Raw genomic sequence first — 20,542 nt, forward strand, 5'->3', positions numbered from 1 at the left:
AACAGGAGGAGAACAACATTAATTAGAGCTAAAGCTTTGCTTCCTATAGAGGATTAAAGTGAACTGCACGGCGCATGGGAAAAGACATACCTGAAGGGTAATATGTCATTGTGAAAAGTTGTTAAAGAACTTGCAGATAAGCTGTAACTGTTGATCATTTAGTGTCTACTGGCTGCTCTAAATACAGTCAAGCTGGTTTTATAAGTGGCGGCAGGTTTCTTCTTCTTCTGCTCACTGTGGGTTAGAGAAAAACTTTTCTGTACCTTTAATGTGAGGATTCAGCACATTGTATTCAATGCAAACTGGTAATTTTCATACCACAAAAACGTCTGAAACAGAATTCTGAAGTATCATTAATCACATGATAAGAACGTTAGCGTATTTATTGTACAACCTTGCCTTTAACTTGGTACAGATGAATATTATTACACAATTTAGTTACCACAAACAAAACAACACATTTCAGCGAGCGAAATACAGTATTTCTGCATTTCAGACATACATAATCTGAAATAAATAGTTTATCACTTTCTAACAGGAAGGTTTCAGGTCTTTTTTTGTTTGTTTTTTGTCTCTCTTCCTCCAGTTATTACTATTAACATACAAGTAATCACATTCTTGCGCACGTGTTTCATGAAAATGACAACACTACTAATACGTCTCTGGGATCTGGTATAAGTGTCATGAATTATAAAATCAATACCTAAGAAATAAGCTGAGGTGTTTGTGTAACAGGGTGAGAGCAGTGGCGTACAGCTAGCAAAATGAGCGACAGTGGCCTGTCAAAACAAGACAAGAGATGCACATGCATTTTGAGTAAAATAACAGAGACGGAGCCTCAGTGTGTTAGAGGACGTCTCGGTATCACTTTAAAAAGCCTCATGCTGCAGAACCAGCAAGAATTCCTCAAAAAAGGTAAATTTCCCAGAAATTCTGGCCACATCTATGTTTAAATTACTGTTTGATAGCGCATGAGGCATTCATTCATTCATGTTGTGAAGTGATACTGATAACACTTTCATTACCCATTATCCTTTACAACCCTTTAAATGACGGCTTCACGTGTAGTCAGAGCACGTCCTGCTTTCATTCCTAATAAAATGTAAACAGAAACCGCAAACAAAGTGCAGGCCGCATACGATAATAGATACTGGATAAGTGACAGTGTAGGTGTGTGTGATTTTCGAGACGATTCTGCTGAATTTGGCGGGGTAGTTGGGTGGCGTTTATTTATCTTTTCGGCCGGTCAATGTCATCGATCGCTGCGAGGAGTTTCTGTCGTGCTTTCTTGTTGATGTGGGACCCGAGGCAGACGGTGACCAGGTTAGTCAGCTGCTTCATAGAGTACTCCTACAAAACAAACTCATGATGAATCTCTACTGGAGACGCCTTTCACAACAATACATCTTTTTTTTTTTTTTTTTTTTATGAGAAATGAAATCTAGCCTTGTACATGTGTTTGGAATGTAGGCAGCCTTTGTCCTGGCATTTAAAAGGGAATTATATGTAAAATATTCACACAGGCTGTGATGGAGATATTAAATTATATTAGTTAGAAAAAGGGATGTTTTAAAAGCATCTCTGATTTGGTGCCAGAGTTGGCAAGTTAGATGCATTTCCGTGAGTGTGTAACTACTGTGCGTTTTTAATCAATCAATTCAAAACTATAATTCATTTGCATTATCACATTTCAAAATGTTCACTTTTAGCAAAAGATATACATGGAAACATAAATAGTTTATTACTATATATTGTTACATCTGTACATAATTTAATTCATATTTGTCATTCAATTTGAAATACTAAAATGTACTAAATATAAATATTTAATATAAAACTGAATAAGATGAATACAGCCAAAGCAGTACACATTCTGATCATCTGTCATTGACAAAAAAATTATATATGTATATATAACTAATATTAATTTTTTTATATATATATATATATATATATATATATATATATATATATATATGTGTGTGTATGTATGCATGCATGCATGCATGTATATATATATATATATATATATTTATAATACATTTATAATTATATACATTATACATAAAATATTCATATACAGACCTTTTCCAAAAAATTTGAATATCATGGAAAAGTTTATTTATTTCCATAATTCCATTCAAAACGTTAAACTTCCATAGATTATAGATTCAGGGCCCACAACTTAAACGATTTCAAGAATTTAGTTGTTTATTTGTACATAATTTGGGCTTCCAGCTCATAAAACCCACGAAAACAGGATTTCAAAGAATTTGAATATTACATGAAATCACAGAGTAATTACACAGTGATACCATGGTCATTGAACCAGGTTTTGGTTCTTTTGGCAGTGTGGGCAGGTGCAAATCCTGCTGGAAAATGAAGGAAGCATGAAGTGCTCTGAAAATGTCCTGGTAGACGGCTGCGTTGACTCTGGATTTAATAAAGCACAGTGGACCAAAGTCCTCTTTTCTGATGAGAGCAAATTCTGCATCTCATTTGGAAACCAAGGTCCCAGAGTCTGGAGGAAGAATGGAGAGGCACACTATCCAAGATGCTTGAAGTCCAGTGTGAAGTTTCCACAGTCTGTGTTGGTTTGGGGAGCCATGTCATCGGCTGGTGTTGGTCCACTGTGCTGTCCACTCAACGCAGCCGTCTACCAGGACATTTTCAGAGCACTTCATGCTTCCTTCAGCAGACAAGCTTTATGGAGAAGCTGACTTCATTTTCCAGCAGGATTTTTTTAAATCCTGTTTTCGTGGGTTTTATGAGCTGGAAGCCCAAATTATGTACAAATAAACAACTAAATACTTGAAATCGTTTAAGTTGTGGGCCCTGAATCTATAATCTATGGAAGTTTAACGTTTTGAATGGAATTATGGAAATAAATAAACTTTTCCATGATATTCAAATTTTTTGGAAAGGGTCTGTATATATATATATATATATATATATATATATATATATATACATATATATATATATATATATATATATATATATAAAACATTGATTTTATTAATACTGATATTGATTTTAACTTGTTTTGCTTATTTTGATGGTAAATTTAAAGCAAAAATATTTCTGATATGTACAAATATAAATAAAGTACTGAACACTTTTCTGTCATTTTAAGAACATGCCAACATTGTGTCATCTGTCTTACCCTGTGGTTCTTGATGAACTGCTCCATGTCGTTCTCAGTCAGGTAGTATGCTTTAATGTAGGTCTCTACGAACTCCTTGTCTGGGATTGGTCTGAGGTCGGTGAGCTTCTCCAGCTTCATCAGGAACTGCTGGAAGTCCAGCTGCATCAGTGCACGTCCTTCGTTACTGCATTTCTTCACATTAGCATAGCTGGCAGACAGACAGCAGAGGTGAGTGCGGCTCAGACAGATACAGGACATTCATCAACTCTTGACAGTTTATGCTACATTAATTGTAGAGAGAGTCCGCTAGAGCAAGGTTAAGGTTAAGTGTCTCGCGAGCGAGCACAGCGGTGCTTGTAACTCTCTAATTTACAGGTAACCTCATGTCCTACTACTGAATGATCGAACCTGGAACTTTGATAACCGCTAGGCCACCATAATGTAAATAGGAACACATCAATACATATATAAATATAGGGGTTCATACTCAACAGACGTTCCACATACATTATTTTCGGCAATAATATTGACAGACTGTGGGATATGGTGTTTAAGTCAACTCATCCTTGACTGGTAAGTGACACCAAACGCTGAGGGCCATTTGTTCAGTTTGCCGCCTTTTCATTTGTACAGCTTGAGGGTCTCGGTCTCAGACCTGATCCCAACACTATCGATTTACAGTGTAGCTGCAGCCATGCAGAGTTCAGTGCTGTTGACTCCCCTGTTTGCTTTTCGTCTGACAGCGGTGTAATTACTTTCTGTGAGGGGAAAGATAATGCCGGGCCTATTGAGTATATCCAGTCTGCCAATATATCCCGTGTTTTCCTGCCTCCTTCCTGTCACGTTCTGCTTGATTTGGAATGCAACTCGGCACGGCACGGCACTGGCGGAGTCGAATTGCAAAAAGAGCTGCCAAAATGGACAAGTAAGCTGGATGAAAACAAAGAATATTCATCCTGGTTGCAAAGGGTTTTTTCATGTATAATGGCCACCATTAGAGATGGTGCTAGGATGAATTCTGGAGCTCTCACATTCATCTTTTTACCTTCATTAAGTGTATTGCTACTTGTTGTGTATGTTTTTGAAAGAAGTCTTTTATGTTCACCAAGGCTGCATTTATTGGATCAAAAACAGTTTTAATATATTTTCAAATGTAATTTATTCCTGTGATCAAAGCTGAATTTTCAGCATCATTACTCCAGTCTTCAGTGTCACATGATCCTTCAGAAATCATTCCGACGTGCTGATTTGCTGCGGCAAAGACGGTCAGGTAGAGTTCATTCATTCATAACTAGACTTTTCAGAATTTCATGTTTCATTATTGATGTTTCATGAATCATCCCAGTGTTTAATCAGGCGCAGGATGATGGGAATTCTGCCTAACAGGGGGCCTCAACAAACTTCCAAGGGGGCCTAAAGATGACTACAAATTAGTGTTGTCACGATACCAAAATTATTGTTTCGATACCGATACCAAGTCAAGAATTGCGATTTCGATACCTTTCCTGAAAAGGGAGAAACACTCTCAAATATCATTGCTGTGCTTTATTTTAAAACCGGAAACATAAATATATAGCAGCAAAGACAATGTCGGCAGTGTTGACGGCAAAATAGGCTACAGAATATTTCGTTCTGTATTGAGAGTTGCAGTATTTGAAAATCGATAATATTTAAAAAAAAAAATTACATTTATATCTGCATTTATGTCAAAACCTAGACTTTCAAACATCAAAATGTCATTTATTAATATGTATTCGTGTCAAAATGACATAGAAACATCTTTTCCTATTCTATTTTGCCTGGAAACGCTTCCAACTTGCGTTTGCGTGTCGCGTGAAAAATAGTCGTCGGTTCTATTTCTAGCATGCACGCGTTTTCCGCGCGGCTCGGGCGCGCGTGTCATGACATAGTATGTCGCTGGCCTTACAAATCTTGAACGCGGTCATTCTTAGAAGTATCGATACTAATAAATTTAGGAATCGTGACGTTTTTAATTTCCGAGAATTGCGATACTTTTGAAGTATCGGTGCATCGTGCAACACTACTACAAATGATTTAAAATAAGACAAAACAAGCATTAAAATAAGCTAAAACAACAACAAAAAGATAATTTGTTATTTGGTTATTTGTTTATAACTTATATACATCTTTCTAGTCATGCCAAGCTCTAAAAAAAATTATCGGGCAGAAATTGTGAAATTAAAATATTTGTGGACAATGGGGGGCCTTGAAGCCAAAAAGGTTGAGATCCACTGTTTTAAACAGCCACAGCCCTATCCTTAACCTACCTCTACATTCAGAGGAAAATGAGAGGTTGATGTCACTGGAACCCTAAACCTAACCCTAATATCTAATTTGGGTAATTGACAGAATATATAATCCACCAGCTCTGCGATGCGCCACGCATTAAGTAATCACGTTGAAAGGTCACGTGTGTTCCGGTAGGGTAGGGCGAAAAACTCCATCTCATTTTCTCCTCCAACTTCAAAATCGTCTGACAAAAGGTTTACCTTTTAATTTATTTTATTTTTTGTAAGGGCGTTGGCTTTGTTAACACTAGGTCGGTACTTCCGCCTACGGATGTTGTGACCTTTCAACGTGTTTATGTAATGTATGGCGCATCGCAGAGCTAGTGCAAGATGAGCATTAGTGGTTAAAAAGTAATATAAATGTTTATTTATTTTTAGAAAATGACAGATGGTTTTGCTAGATAAGACCCTTCTTCCTCGCCTGGGATCGTGTAGAGAGCCTTTGAAGCTGCACTGAACCTGCAATTCGGACCTTCAAACCGTTGGACCCCATTGAAGTCCACTAAATGGAGAAAAATCCTGGAATGTTTTCCTCAAAAACCTTAATTTCTTTTTGACTGAAGAAAGAAAGACATGAACATTTTGGATGACGTGGGGGTGAGTAAATGATCAGGGAATTTTAATTCTGAAGTGAGATAATCCTTTAAAAACAGTGCATCTCTACCATAAAGGTTGCTCATCCAGCTCAATAGCTTCAGGTCCTCAGGGTGTTTGAGACCAACGCACCGTTCTGTCAATGTCAAGTATGCAGACCGCGTAGGGGACTAACTATCAAGGGGGGCACTAAACAGCGAGGCACTTGTTTGGCTAGCGGTGGCCCTGGTGGGATTGAACATTACAGGAATGACGTTTTAGCAGAAGATTCTCTAGAGTTCCTCATATTCTGGGAACATATTGTCATTCCACAAATGTCCATCTGTGCTGTTGTTGTGCACTCTCTCTTGCACTTGCACTAGGCTTTTCAGCTGTTTAACAAAAGCATGCTCATCTCTGGACGGTGAGCGGTTCCTTCTTTATGCCGCCTCGAGCTATAGAAATGAATAATCAGTGGATTAAATGGCATGAAAAATGCATTTTTCGGATACATCATCTCACATCCTGACATCTACAGTGAAGCTTGAAGATATACCATGAATAACCTCTCTGAAGTCAAGAGGTGTCTGTCAAGTTGTGTCAAAAATGCTTCCAGCAAATCTCCATTACGCTGTAGAGGTGACGAGTGCAAAAGCGTTTCTGCAAGTCTGTGAGCTGCAAGATTGCCGGCACACTGAAGATAATATACTGGGGTACGGAGAGAGTGTTGGAAGACAGGTTTGACAACAGCTCTCTGGAGAAGACATGGCTTCTAGGTTGCTTGTCACCATGCCACACAAAAATCCCTGATGTTCATTTTCAATAATCCAGCTGGTGCAAGAAGAGGAAACAAGAAGGAAAAATAAATATGAAGAAAATCAAACACTGATGGATTTATATATGCGGTTACTTGAGAGCAACAAAGCCGTTCTGCTCATAGCACAAAGTCATTACAGATATTTGATGAATCCTCACAGAACTAATGCATTTTTACAATATCTACAGTATGAGAACGTCTCAGGAAGAAGGGAAAAACAGAGAAAAACACTCCTTCACATTAATACATGATGAGAGTTGATCCAAACACAAGATCGATGATGCAGCTGAAAATCTTAGTGTTTCTTGCTTTAAATCAAATAACATCAGCACGCAGCAAAAGACTGCACACTCCCCCGTCTCCCGAGTGATAAAGGGTTTGCTTTGCATCCCCAAAAGAATCACTGCCAGCCACACCATCACCGAAAAGGCCAAAAAGCTCCTCTTGCTAGTAAAAACACCCCATGAGTTAAGTAGAGGAATGAAGAAGGAGAGAAGCTAAAGCTTTCACTCAGGTTTGCTGTTTTTGTACATATGGCTGTGGATTAAAAGCATCTGGCCGGTACATTTGCCTTTTGTGTTATCAGATATTTGCTTTAAAGGTAAACATAATGTTGGAGGAAGTCCTAGAAAATCAAACAAGTCTGCTTTCATGACAGGATAAAATGCTTTTGTTGCCATGTTTTAAGCATATACTGTAAATGTTCAACCGCTTCAAAGTTTGCGGTCAGTAATATTAAATTAAGGACGTTTTTTATTTCAAATAAATGCTGTTCTTTCAAGCTTTCTATTCATCGTAGAATCCTGAAAAAATGTATCACCGTTTCCACAAAAATATTCAGCAGCTGTTTTCAACATTGATAATAATAATGCATGTTTCTTAACCCTCTGGGGTCTGAGGTGTTTTTGGGGTCCTTGAGATGTTCTGACATGCCCTGACATTTGTGCTTTTTTCAGTTGCTTATAAACATAGTAATGGCAAAAAAAAATTACACACTATTTAGCACAAACAGGGCTACCATAATATGTGAGCAACAAGAATGTACATGTCTGCATTTTTGAGAGAATAATGTTTATGCGTGGTTATTGAAAAAACTAAAAACTAAAGTTTCTGAAATAAGACCACAAAACACACACTAAATATGTGCCAATAAGACTTTTGTCTAATGGATGTCATCGCCTAGTGTTTTTTCTTCAAAATTATGTGAAAATCACCCTGCCTAATCATTCACATAACACAATACATTGATTTGAATTTTGCAAAGCACTTTCTGTTTGGAAAGGCAATATTCGAGTGGGCGTCGACGATCATACATATGTAGTGGTTCACACCTGAGGACCGCATACTTAATGAGCCATTCATTCAGGTGAGTCACTGAGCCACAAGAATGCAAGAGCAACAGTTGGAAGCATCTCAATTCTTTTTTATTTTTCCACATATTGTGCTTGCAATTTGGCCTATAATAGCCAAGGAAAACATGTAATTGTGCAGTTAATTCTCATACTGTATTTTCAGTTTTGGAATATTTATCCTCTCCCCAAATTTGTCACTAATAAAACACAATAAAAATTATTTAAAGAAAAGGCTTATATTTACCTTTTAATAGTTTGTTTACATCTACCTTGTAAATATTTAAATAAACAACAATTCAAGTGTAATCTTTCTTTGTACAAACTAAAGTATACATTTTATCATACATATTTCAAAGTTAAGGATTTGATTGATTATTTGATTATTTTTGACAAAAAAATTGGCAAATAAAAGCTTATTTGAGGTGGCAGATATTTTACAGTAAGAATGTATAATCTATCCAAAACTAATCAACGAAATGTTGTCTTTCATATGTCTGTAACATAGGTCTTTCATTTTTATTATAAGGAATATAAATGCTAATTTGCAGTTTAATACGTTGCTTATACAAATATATATATGTGCATACACACACACACATATATATGTGTATATATTTATACACAAAAATAAATTTTATTTATATTTTTTATATAAATTTTTTTTTCCACAAATTGTGCTTGTAAATTGTATAATATCCAAGGTAAACATGTCTAGTAATTGTGCAGTAAATTCTCATACTGTATTTTCAGTTTGGGAATATTTATCCTCTCCCCAAATTTGTTACTAATAAAACACAATAAAAATTATTTAAAGAAAAAAAAATTATATTTACCTTTTAATAGTTTGTTTACATCTACCTTTTGAGGGACATTTTCCATTATTATTATTATTCCTCAAAGCGCTGCGAGACGGTGTAAACAAGTAATGATCTGAATAAACTTGTGTTTTCTCGAGCTGATATGGGGCTCGAGAAAACACAGCCCCTCACAGGTTTGCGCCGTGGATTCCCGCGAGTCAGACGCGGATACTGTGTTTGTTTTAGGCTCACGCAGTCTTCACTCGGACGCGCGCTTCAATCCGTTGTGGAGACTCTCTTTTCGTTCCAGTGAAATTACAAAATAAAATACACACAAGCATGTCTCTGCCTGATAGGCTATACAACCACTGATAAACATAATCTGATTTGACAAAAAAAAAAAAACTATATGAGTGCGGATTCGAACTCAGAACCTCTGACACGCTAGGCAAATGTTCTACCACTAGACCACTTGAGTTCACGTATTTACTCACGTGAAAACTCGGTGTTTACTCGGCGTGATCAATTCGCTCTTGAACATGCTGCCGTTCGTCTGAGTTACAATCTTCCTCTGAGGAAAAGCCAAGGTGAGTTATTCCTCGCTGTCCAGAATCATCTGAAGAGCGTCTTTACCGGAGAAACGCGCCATCCTCTCTAAACGCGATGAACTATCAGTGAATCTGATCTGATGAAACTTCGTGTTTTCAAGGCATTGATCGGGGGGCGGGTGCGAAGCATAGATCACCTAAACTATTTACCATGTCAATAGTGCCGGGGGCGGGGCGGCCTCAGTTCATTATAGAGATAATTAGGCAGAAGGAAAAAACGGTACCTCTCCTTGCTTTCAAACGGATTACATGAGTTGAAAACATTTGTTTTTTTTTATTAATTACTTCATTTAAAAGAAGAGATTTCAAGCTTCATAAAGACATATATCACGTGCCTGTGTGAGAAGTATTCGCTGAGTTATGATTCATTTTCGGACGCGTTTCAGAATGGACTACACGGACAGAGAGAAGGCAGAACTCGCTCTGTGATTATTTTTCTTAATTTGGCGAAAAGCACAACACTTTGTTTTTATTGTGAGTATACAGAAAAATAATACACATTTAACAGAATCGATTGATGTATGAAACTCCTATGGAAAATCAAAGTCAACAGAGTATTTATGAGTTTCTTTTACACTGATAAAAAAAAAGCGAGCTGGTATCGCCGGCGATACCGCCGACCTCAGGGGGTTAAGCAGCAAAACAGCATATTAGAATGATTTCTGAAGGATCATGTGACTGAAGACTGGAGTAATGGCTGTTGAAAACTAATACAATTTTTATTGATTAGGACTCATCCTCTCTGTTATTATATTGGTTGAGACATTCAATTATCTAGCGATCAGTGTAGCAGGCTTTATGCTCATGTCCAAATCCACTTGTGCTTGCTTGTACCGTAAATATCACTGACTTTGTGAGCAGATTTAATCAATTGAGATCTGCCTGAGGAACTTCGAGAAGAAGTTGTTAGGACGAAAGTGAAAAGATTGGCAAAGCTTTTAACCTTCAACATCCATTAAAGCAAAACGGAAAGAGCGTGGCATAACCCAAACACTTTTAAGGTCAGTCCGTCTTACAAAACCGAGCAACCGGGCATTTGTAAGAAAAATGAACGAGATGCCAGATACTATATGGAATTCCAGGGGGAAAACTGTCTAGACATCAGCACTTGACATCTGATGCCTCTTTGGGAGACTAGCGAGAAGAAAGTCACTTTTGAGACAAGCCAACATGAAGTCATGCCTGGAATTAGCTGGAAACCATGTGACAAAACATGAACAATTTTGGAATGATATTTTGTGGTCTGATGAGACTAAACTTGAGCTCTTTGGCCTGAAAGTGAAGTGCTATGTGTGGCGTTAACCAAATACAGCCGACACCAATAATACCAAGCAAAATGGTGGCAATGCCATACTCTGGCGTACAGTAAGAGGGACTGGAAAACTCTGCGGCAACATGGACCGAGTCTAATATAGGCAAATCCTTGAGGAGAAGCTGAGAGGTAAATACTATTTTCTTTGTTTGTGTTAAGGCTTGAGTAATTTGTAATGTCCGGTATTTCCAATGAAAACAGTCTGTGGTAGGAGATTTATCTGAGAGCAGGTGGTCTCATATACATCCACACACATTTGGTTGAGCTCAGTGGGTCACTTACCCCTCCACTAATGTCCTGTTGGCCAGACGGATGCAGTGCTCCCATAAGACGTTGGACACAGGCAGAGGAATCCGAACTATTTTCGACACATCTCCCATTCTTTGGTTGAACTTCTCAAACTCCTGCAGAAAACAATTAATGACAATAAAAGGTCAAATGTCATGACACTCATTTTTTGTCTGGATCTATTAATTTAAAGACATTAATAAAAAATAAATAGAAAGTAAAATAAATAAATATTGAATAATAATAATAAAAAAAAACAGTAAAAATGCAATTCATACATGCAATGATGAGCATGTTTTTAATTTTGGAATTAAAATTCATTTTGATATTTTTTTGGAGCGACATTTAGTAAAAAAATGTCAGGGTTATAAAACTATCCAGACACCAAAGTCCTCAAAAATGTAAATCATTTAATAATTCCCAATATTTGTGAAAAATACCTTTTTTAACTTTAGAAATATATTTTACAACATAATGTTTAAGTACACCCAACAAAATACAGTATATTATTGTTGTACTTGGTTTCACCACAGCCCACTAAATTGAAACATTTCTTGAAAACGGCATGAACGTTTTTTAAACCATTATGAATGCACATAGTACATTTCCAAGAACTTGGCATATGTGTTTTAAACTATATTGTTAAAAGATTGTTCTGTTTTGTGTACACTCTTAAAGGAGGTTCTTGACCTCTCATGCAGATGGTCCCAATAATAATGCTGATGGTTATGGTGAATTGTTTAACAGCAAGCACTGCACACAAGGGAGGTTGCAAGACTAAATGGTTTTGGGTCAATGACAATTAAAGGAGAACTCCGGTCAATTTTAACACTGAGCTCATTTTTTTTTGTACATTTGGAGTGCTGTCAATACAGAGAACAACGACAAAAATCGGTGTTGCCTACAACGTGTTATCCTCTTTTTAAAATTTGCACCCTGTTGACTTCAATGGGGCAAGTCTTAAACCTGCTTTTAGCCTCTTAACATCCTTGATGTGTCATTACAAGTGCACAGAAAATGTGAGTGATTCCTTCTGAGTGAACGCGGGTGAATCTGACTGCAGTAGATGTGAAAGATATTAATAAAAATGATGTTTATTCAGCCAGCGCACATACCTGTATTTACATCCTGTTTTCGGTCGAAGTCCACAGTAGTCGATTGTCGAGTTCACACGCGTGATCATAGGTACTAAACCTATGCGCGTGAACTCGACAATCGATTACTGTGGACTACGACCGAAAACAGGATGTAAATACAGGTATGTGCGCTGGCTGAATAAACATCATTTTTTATATATTTCTTTCACATCTACTGCAGTCAGATTCACCCGCGTTCACTCAGAAGGAATCACTCACATGACCTGTGCACTTGTAATGACACATCAAGGATGTTAAGAGCCTAAAAGCAGGTTTAAGACTTGCCCCATTGAAGTCAACAGGGTGCAAATTTTAAAAAGAGGATAACTCGTTGTAGGCAACACCGATTTTTGTCGTTGTTCTCTGTACTGACAGCACTCCAAATGTACAAAAAAATGAGCTCAGTGTTAAAATTGACCGGAGTTCTCCTTTAATTGTCATTGACCCAAAACCATTTAGTCTTGCAACCTCCCTTGTGTGCAGTGCTTGCTGTTAACAATTCACCATAACCATCAGCATTATTATTGGGACCATCTGCATGAGAGGTCAAGAACAGGCTACAAATAGTATTTTAGGAAGCCGCACAAATCCAGAAATCCCAACAAAGGTGTAAATTAATTACAGAGTCAGAGAAGCGTAACAGCGGTCTATAAACGTTCACTGGAGCCATCCTGGCAGGCCATGTTGTCAAACCTACAGGATTCAGGTTATTCACAGAAGCTCTCTCTAAATCCCTGCAGTGCAGATGTCTGGATAAAGCCGTGCCACATTCAAAAACCTGTACTGTATAAGCCGGCTTCTCACGGAGGTGTTGATTCAGCTGTGCTTGAGCCCATTTCTCTTTCACTTGTGACAGGAAAACCCACCCATAACTTTCTTAACACAATGACATATGGCTCATTTGAGAGCCAAGGACCACATGTACCGTGAGCTCGCACCTTGAACATTGATGCAAAGCCAAGAGCACTGAAACTGCTGTGCAAGTTGGTTATTATGCTACCTTTAATCTTGTGAATTCATTTTTACAATGTAGAAATATGGTTTTAAAAGAATGCAAAAGTGATTGTCTAAAGATTACGGTTTCTCAGTATCCAATTATAATATATTGGCCCAGCAAAAGAGACAGTTTAGGAATTCAAACTGAGAAACTAATCACAGCAAACATTGATCAGATTATTTGCTCTCAGTCATGTTGATAAGTATTAAAGCAATGCAAACCGAAAGGAGTCCCAGTTTTCGATTTCTAACAAACTAATTACGTTATTTAGGTACTTTTTATAGAAAGTAATGCATTGTTACTTTTGCATTACTTTTTCTCACCTGATCTGTTATTTTTTCAATAAAAATGTGACGTTTAACTAAAGTTATTTTTGCTTATTCGTGTGGTTGAATTGGATCAAATGTCAGCAGCAAAGACGCTAATAAAGTGAGAAAGATAAAGTATATTTGTGTTATTTAACATTTAATTATTGCAGGTTTGTGTAATATTGTGAAATTGCATTTCACTGTTTTTATTCATTCTGAGGAAAACTGAATCTGTTTTCGTGCAAGTGAGATGAGTAAATACCTGCTCACATTTAGTCTAGAACTACAATAACCATCATGTTTCACACAGCGCACACAACGCCTCTGCAATTACGCACGGTTTCTCTCAACATGGGGACCGGAGAGCTGTCAGTCAATAAACTTACTTACTTGAAAAAATAAATCAGATATTTTGTTGTAAACTTAAAAGTAATGCGTTACTTTACTAGTGACTTGAAAAAAGTAATCTGATTACGTAACTTACGTTAAAAAAAAAGCTCTCCAGTGTGCCTTTGTGCTGTTTGATGAAAATCCAACTCAAAGGTTTCACCCACTTACATCCTAAAGAACTGAAATGTCACTTCTGAGCTGTCATCAGTATTGCTTTGAATGGTCACAGTATCGGTCTTATAAATCAACCCCGAGAAAAAAGAAAGCAAAGAATCTCATTTAACCTTCAGAGTTTGTGCGAGCTTTGGAACGGGTTCTGAAATGTGTTCTTAATTAACCTCTCGGCCTCTTTTCCAACATTATCTATAAGGATGAGATGGGTAAAAGAAGTCAATGGGTAAGCTGTCTGCCCTACTTAATCTAAGGCCGGCGACACACTGGCTGCGTGGCGTGAGCGTGGCGGCTTCGTGCCGTTTTCTATGTCTTTGCACACCAGAAACTGCTGCTAGGGAACATATGATAAGCCTCATTGGTGATATATTCGACATATGGGGAGAGAGTTGTGGAAGGCCTATATTCACGTTAAACATAAATATATAGCAGCAAAGACAACGTCCGCAGTTTTGACGGCAAAATAGGCTACAGAATATTTCGTTCGTGCAATATTTGAAAATCAATTATTATTATTTTACATTACATTTATATCTGCATTTATGTCAAAACCTAGAGACTTTTAAACATCAAAATGTAATTTATTAATATGAATTCGTGTCAAAATGACATATAAACATCTTTTCCTATTCTATGTTGCCTGGAAACGCTTCCAACACGCACGCGTGAAAAATAGGCGCCGGTTCGATTTCTAGCATGCACGCGTTTTCCGCGCGCAAGCTCTAACCTGTTAACATGGGAGCCGAAATAAAAACGGACACGCCACGCAGCCAGTGTGTAGCCGGCCTAAGCAAACAGCATCGCTTTTGTCACATGACCATATAGTTAGAAAGGGCCTATCATATACAGATTATTGTGATTAAGAGATCACATTAGAGAAGTGATTTTTATGTTTAAAACGGCTTCTTTATTTTCTTTTCTTTTTTGTGTGTACGTTTTAAGCATTATTGTTATTCTTATTTTTTTATTTTTTTCACAGAAAAAGCATCCAGGTCTAAAAATGAGTCTCATACATAAATTATCTATTTATAAAAATCAAGTAAATAATTATAAAAACTGGTAACTGTCATATACTTGGGGGGTAAATTGTGTTAAGCTGTAGATTGAGAAATAGTTTTTTTGTGTCCTTCAAATATTCTGAATATCAAACCTTTTCTGATTTGTAAAAAAATATGAAGCAGGAATATTCTACATTATTTTGCAAAATATCTTTGTCATTCCAAAACTGAATAACTTTCTTTATTCAGAGGAACATGCAAAAAAAAAATTTTTTGGCCATACAATTAAAGTCTAAAGGGTTCAATGTACTCAAAGAAAAACATATCTTCTTTTGTATTCCACAGAAGTCATACAGGTTGAGAACGGCATGTAAATGATGATAGAAAAGGAACCGCTTACTGTTACCCTAGACTAGAGAAATAAGAATCAGTTCACACAGTACATTGCAGTTAGAGACAAATAACAGTGCATTTCTGCTCTATAATGCAGGCAAGTAATTATACCATTTATTTATATATATATATATATATAAGCAAATGTCCTTTATGTGCCCGGGCACCTGAACTTCATTTTCATGGTTATTTTAAATAAAGCAAGAGTCAACGTGAGTCACTGCAGTATTTCTGCAGATACATGATTAATTCAGTAATCTTGGCAAACCCAGACAAATTGGCTTCAAACAAACAGACTTGGCGCAGGGCTACAACGATGGCACCGAGAGAAACGGGCACAGCGCTTCACTCAGCGGGCGCACAAAGGTGAGCCTCCTTTCTTCATTTGCAGCCAAGCTCCATTACATTCCCCACTAACACTTTGCAGCTCGGATCAGGAACTTATGTAAATCCACATGATTATGCATATTTCGGAATTCAGCGAGCTTCCTCAGCAAATAAGCCAAAGAGATAATTCAATTGTGAAACCCCATCTGCTCTGAGCTTTTTTTTCCCTGTCTCTTTATATATGCATCAGCCATTCAAATCGCTCCCAACCCAATGCAAAATTCATATGGGCTAATGAGCAGAGGTTAAAGAAGAGCTGTGGACATGCAAAGGAATGAGACACCCTCAGTCCAGTGATCCTTAACTGAGACATGGGATAACTTTTCCACTCTATAAACTTGCCCTTCAAATTCTGAGTGTGACTCCCAAAGCCTGACCATTTAAATAATTTAGATCCTGACAAATAATTGATGGCCGTGATCTTTCAATCTAGAGGAATTCATGAGGCAGAGTCATTAGGCATAGAGAAAATCTGCATGAAGAAAGCTAACTAGCAACCTTAGGGTAAACATATCAATCAAGCCTGCTCGTTGTGGGCATCAACTTGTTTGCTTGCTTCAGTAGAAGTCACAATAGGGCCAGTATATTAACATAGACGCATCATTTCCATGCATTGGTAATGTGCTGCATGTGAAATGGCGACAGTGACAGCCGTACTGGGCCTTCCTTCAGAAGTTCAGATCCTCTCCACAGCAGCACCCAGAGGAGCAGCACTTAACCTGAATTATCTCACTTTAAACATGCAGCTGTGCGAGTGGGCATGAGTTCAACAACATGAGGTCCATCGCACATGACTGCACACTTAGACTTGATTTCACTTGATGAGAATTGATCTGCCGTGCCAGCAATGACATTCATTCAGAAATTAAATACTGATAATAACAAAGTTGGCAAACTAGCCATACATAAATATACAGTATGTATGTACAGTATTATATATATATATATTCAATAGTAGTTCAATAATCTTGGGGTCTTGTTCACGAGTGAGGGAAAGATGAAACGGGAGATTGACAGACGGATTGGTGCAGCTTCTGCAGTAACGCGGTCGATGTACCGGTCTGTCGTGGTGAAGGAGCTGAGCTGCAAGCGAAGCTCTCGATTTACCAGTCGATCTACGTTCCTACTCTCACCTATGGTCATGAGCTGTGGGTCATGACCGAAAGGAAAAGATCCCGGATACAGGCGGCCAAAATGAGCTTTCTCCACGGGGTGGCTGGGCGCTCCCTTAGAGATAGGGTGAGGAGCTCGGTCACTCGGGAGGAGCTCAGAGTAGAGCCGCTGCTCCTCCACATCGAGAGGGGTCAGCTGAGGTGGCTCGGGCATCTGTTCCGGATGCCTCCTGGACACCTTCCCAGGGAGGTGTTCCGGACGAGTCCCACCGGGAGGAGACCCCGGGGAAGACCTAGGACATGCTGGAGGGATTATGTCTCCCGGCTGGTCATGGGAACGTCTCGGTATTCCCCCGGAAGAGCCGGAGGAAGTGTCTAGGGAGAGGGAAGTCTGGGCGTCTCTGCTTAGACTGCTGCCCCCGCGACCTGGCCCCGGATAAGCGGAAGAAGATGGATGGATATACCGTATATAAATTACCATTAAAAAGTTTTGGGTCGATAAGATTTGTTTTTGAGTCTCTACATTCAGTAAGAACATTAATATTGTGAAATATTACACTTTAAAATAACTTGTCTGTTTAAATATATTTTAAAATGTAATTTATTCCTGTGATGTCGAAACTTTTCAGCATCATTACTCCAGTCTTCAGTGTCACATGATCCTTCAATGTGTGTGTGTAATTTTGTACAATTCATAATAATTAAAATATAGAAAATATTAAATTACCATCATAATGATCATAATAATCAATATAACTAATTATTTTTTATGAGTAATGCAATAATGTAATCTGTTCCTCTTATGCAGTACATGTAAATTGCAGATAAATAATAAATAATTCCAGACTGTAGCACCCAGGAGCTGATATTCCCTCACCTCATCAGTAAAGTCAACCCATAATCACATCCGTCACTTGAGTGAGTGTTTGTACAGTGTTTGAGTCGTCGCCTGTCTCTCTCAGTTAAACGCAGCATGTCAACCTTAACTTTAGACCTCTGGATAACCTTCTGAAACACACATTCTGACACCACACATTTCGATCATCGAGTGTCCTGTCAGGTGAGTACAGCAGATGAGTGGATAGGACATGTCAGCAAGGCTCTGCCACTGTGGCATGACAGTTTCCTTAAAACTAAACAAACCGTGCTGTAATTGACTAAGGAAGCCAAGAATATGAGTGGAGAAACGGTTGGCTGATCTTTACTGATGCACGTCTAAGTGTGTTCTCCTCTAGTGTGAAAATGAACGGAGAGGAGGGAGGCCACACGTTATTCTCGCACATAAAACCCACCGAACGACCTCAAAAACACATTACCTTTAAAAGGACATCCACATAGATGTTGTGCTGTGACATTATCTCTTTAATGTCCCATTTCACTCCAGCCATCAGTAACAGCATCTGTTCGTAATCTATGGCTTTGGCCGCAACAATCCAGTAAATGGGTTTGCGGAGCTCGCTGGCTGTAGATACAGTCTATAGAGAAAAGAGCATAGAAAAGGTCAAAACAAAGAGCACCTATACATAACCATCAGGCAAAGTGTGGAAAACAGTTTAGTATTAGTCAAATATCCAAGATCCAAAGACATTTTTAAGTAGTTGCTGTACATTAATTGCTATGTACTCATAACACAAGTATTTAGTGCTAAAGAAACCCTAGAATCCCCAAATGTTCTATTGTACATGTACAGTTTCAGTTCTAAGCAATGAATAATAAGGATATTCATAAAAAGGACATATATGCTCTAAAATGGGAATCAATTTCCCCAATTCAACTCAAAAATGAAGTTCAGTTACTGCTTTAAATTAAGTCATTTCAACTCATTTAAAAATAACTTAAAAATGCATAACTTAAAAATGAAGTTGAAATTTATTTATTTTGATGAGTTAAAGTAAACGTTGTCATGATTTATTGATCATGTAATTTTTTACAGTGCATGTCAATTAAGAAAACTAAAATCATATGTGGATGTAAAGATACAAAATGTACATTTAAATTAAATATGCATATATTTAGAAGAATAAAGAATAACAAAAAAAGGAAATAAAATACTGGTAAAATGCTTATCCAGCAAGATGTGGAAAAGAAATAGAGTATCATTTGTTTTAAAGGTTAACATAAAGAGCACAAATTGAATAAACTTCTACAAGGCACGGTAGTATATTACACTTCATATCACCTAATATTGTTATAGTCCATTGCTGGGTGATTTATGTCAAACACTCCGCACCGTCCGATCGCACAGACAAGCAGAGCTCATCAATAGTCATTTTGTGTCTTACAACAGAAGTTACACATTTGAAAGACTCTAGAGATCCTGCATCAGACAGGAGGCAGATTGAAAAGACTCTGAAAAGGAGAGAGTGGAAAGGTCAGGGCCATAAACAGAGGGATGAAACGGACCTGTGAGTAGAACTGCTGGAGGAAGGGCTTCTTGGCTGAAGGCATCATGGTGTCGAGATGAGGCTGAAGGAACTCAAACTGCTCTGCCAGAAAAACTCTGCAGGGAAGAAAAGGCCCAAATCAGAGAGCGCTTTCTGCAGGTTTCCAGCAAAACAATCACTATATGACATTACCCGCAGGGAACTGGCTGTGCTGAAAACTAGTTACAGTGGTGAAAAAAAAAAAAAGGTGTGATGTGACTAGGAAGCTCAATGCTTACATTTTTCAAGCTTACATTTTCTTGCTTTCATTTTTTTCCAGACAAGACCTAGAGACGTGAGAGCTAAATATAAGGGCTTCTATATTAAGAGCTACAGCTACTACAAAAATAATTCACTGTCTTTTTTAAATCACAACATTGAACCTCAGATTATTTGACACTGATATACAGAAGAAAAAAAAGAAATTCAGTCAAAATGATTATTTTAATTTTATTTATTAGTTATTAAACACAAAGTAAGTTTTCTCCCTGTTACGTCCTATACTGTTATCTGTTTGGAGCTGTTGTTGTTGTTTTTTTTTTCCTCCCGTACGCTCTTTCTTTTGTTTCACTGTCACTGTCAGCAGGATGATGCGGCTACCTGATTGGCTTATCCATCTGTCAATCATCCGGGCGACGTCATCGTCATCATTGCTGTTGGATGATGATTCAACGCGGCTACACCAATGAAGGCGCGCCATGTGCCTATAAAGAGCGCACCTGTGTTGGAGGCGGGAGATGACTTTGTGCACGCTAGAGCTCTCGCTTGTTAGTTTGCCTGACCTGTACCATTAATTGGATTGATGTGTTCTTTGAGAACTCAGTAGTGAGACCTCCGTAAGGGAGGATCATTTGCGCTGTTTTTTTCCTTGTGAGTATCACCATTTATTCTGTCTGGTGGTTTGATCTACTGTTAAATGGGGGAAGAGAAAAGAACAGCTTAGATATCACGTGATATACATATGCCACACTGAGAGATCAATTTGTGTTTAGAACACCAGTTTAGTGACTTGTGCCACCCCTT

General features: G+C 37.9%; 1 protein-coding gene across 2 annotated transcripts in view; it reads right to left on the reverse strand.

The window, feature by feature from the left end:
- Window positions 1-936: 936 nt before the first annotated feature.
- vps50 (VPS50 subunit of EARP/GARPII complex) overlaps window positions 937-20,542 on the reverse strand; it is a 138,975-nt gene continuing 119,369 nt past the window's right edge. For both annotated transcript variants that reach the window (XM_084422759.1, XM_084422758.1), the window contains 5 exons: window positions 19,500-19,596; window positions 18,413-18,571; window positions 11,199-11,320; window positions 3,167-3,356; window positions 937-1,350 (listed from right to left, as the gene is read on the reverse strand). In XM_084422759.1, the coding sequence (XP_084278885.1) occupies window positions 1,231-1,350; window positions 3,167-3,356; window positions 11,199-11,320; window positions 18,413-18,571; window positions 19,500-19,596 (688 nt within the window). In that variant the 3' untranslated portion in view covers window positions 937-1,230. The remainder of the gene's footprint in view (window positions 1,351-3,166; window positions 3,357-11,198; window positions 11,321-18,412; window positions 18,572-19,499; window positions 19,597-20,542) is intronic.

The sequence above is a fragment of the Rutilus rutilus genome (genome assembly GCF_951802725.1).
Source record: "Rutilus rutilus genome assembly, chromosome: 11".
Lineage (NCBI taxonomy): Eukaryota > Metazoa > Chordata > Actinopteri > Cypriniformes > Leuciscidae > Rutilus > Rutilus rutilus.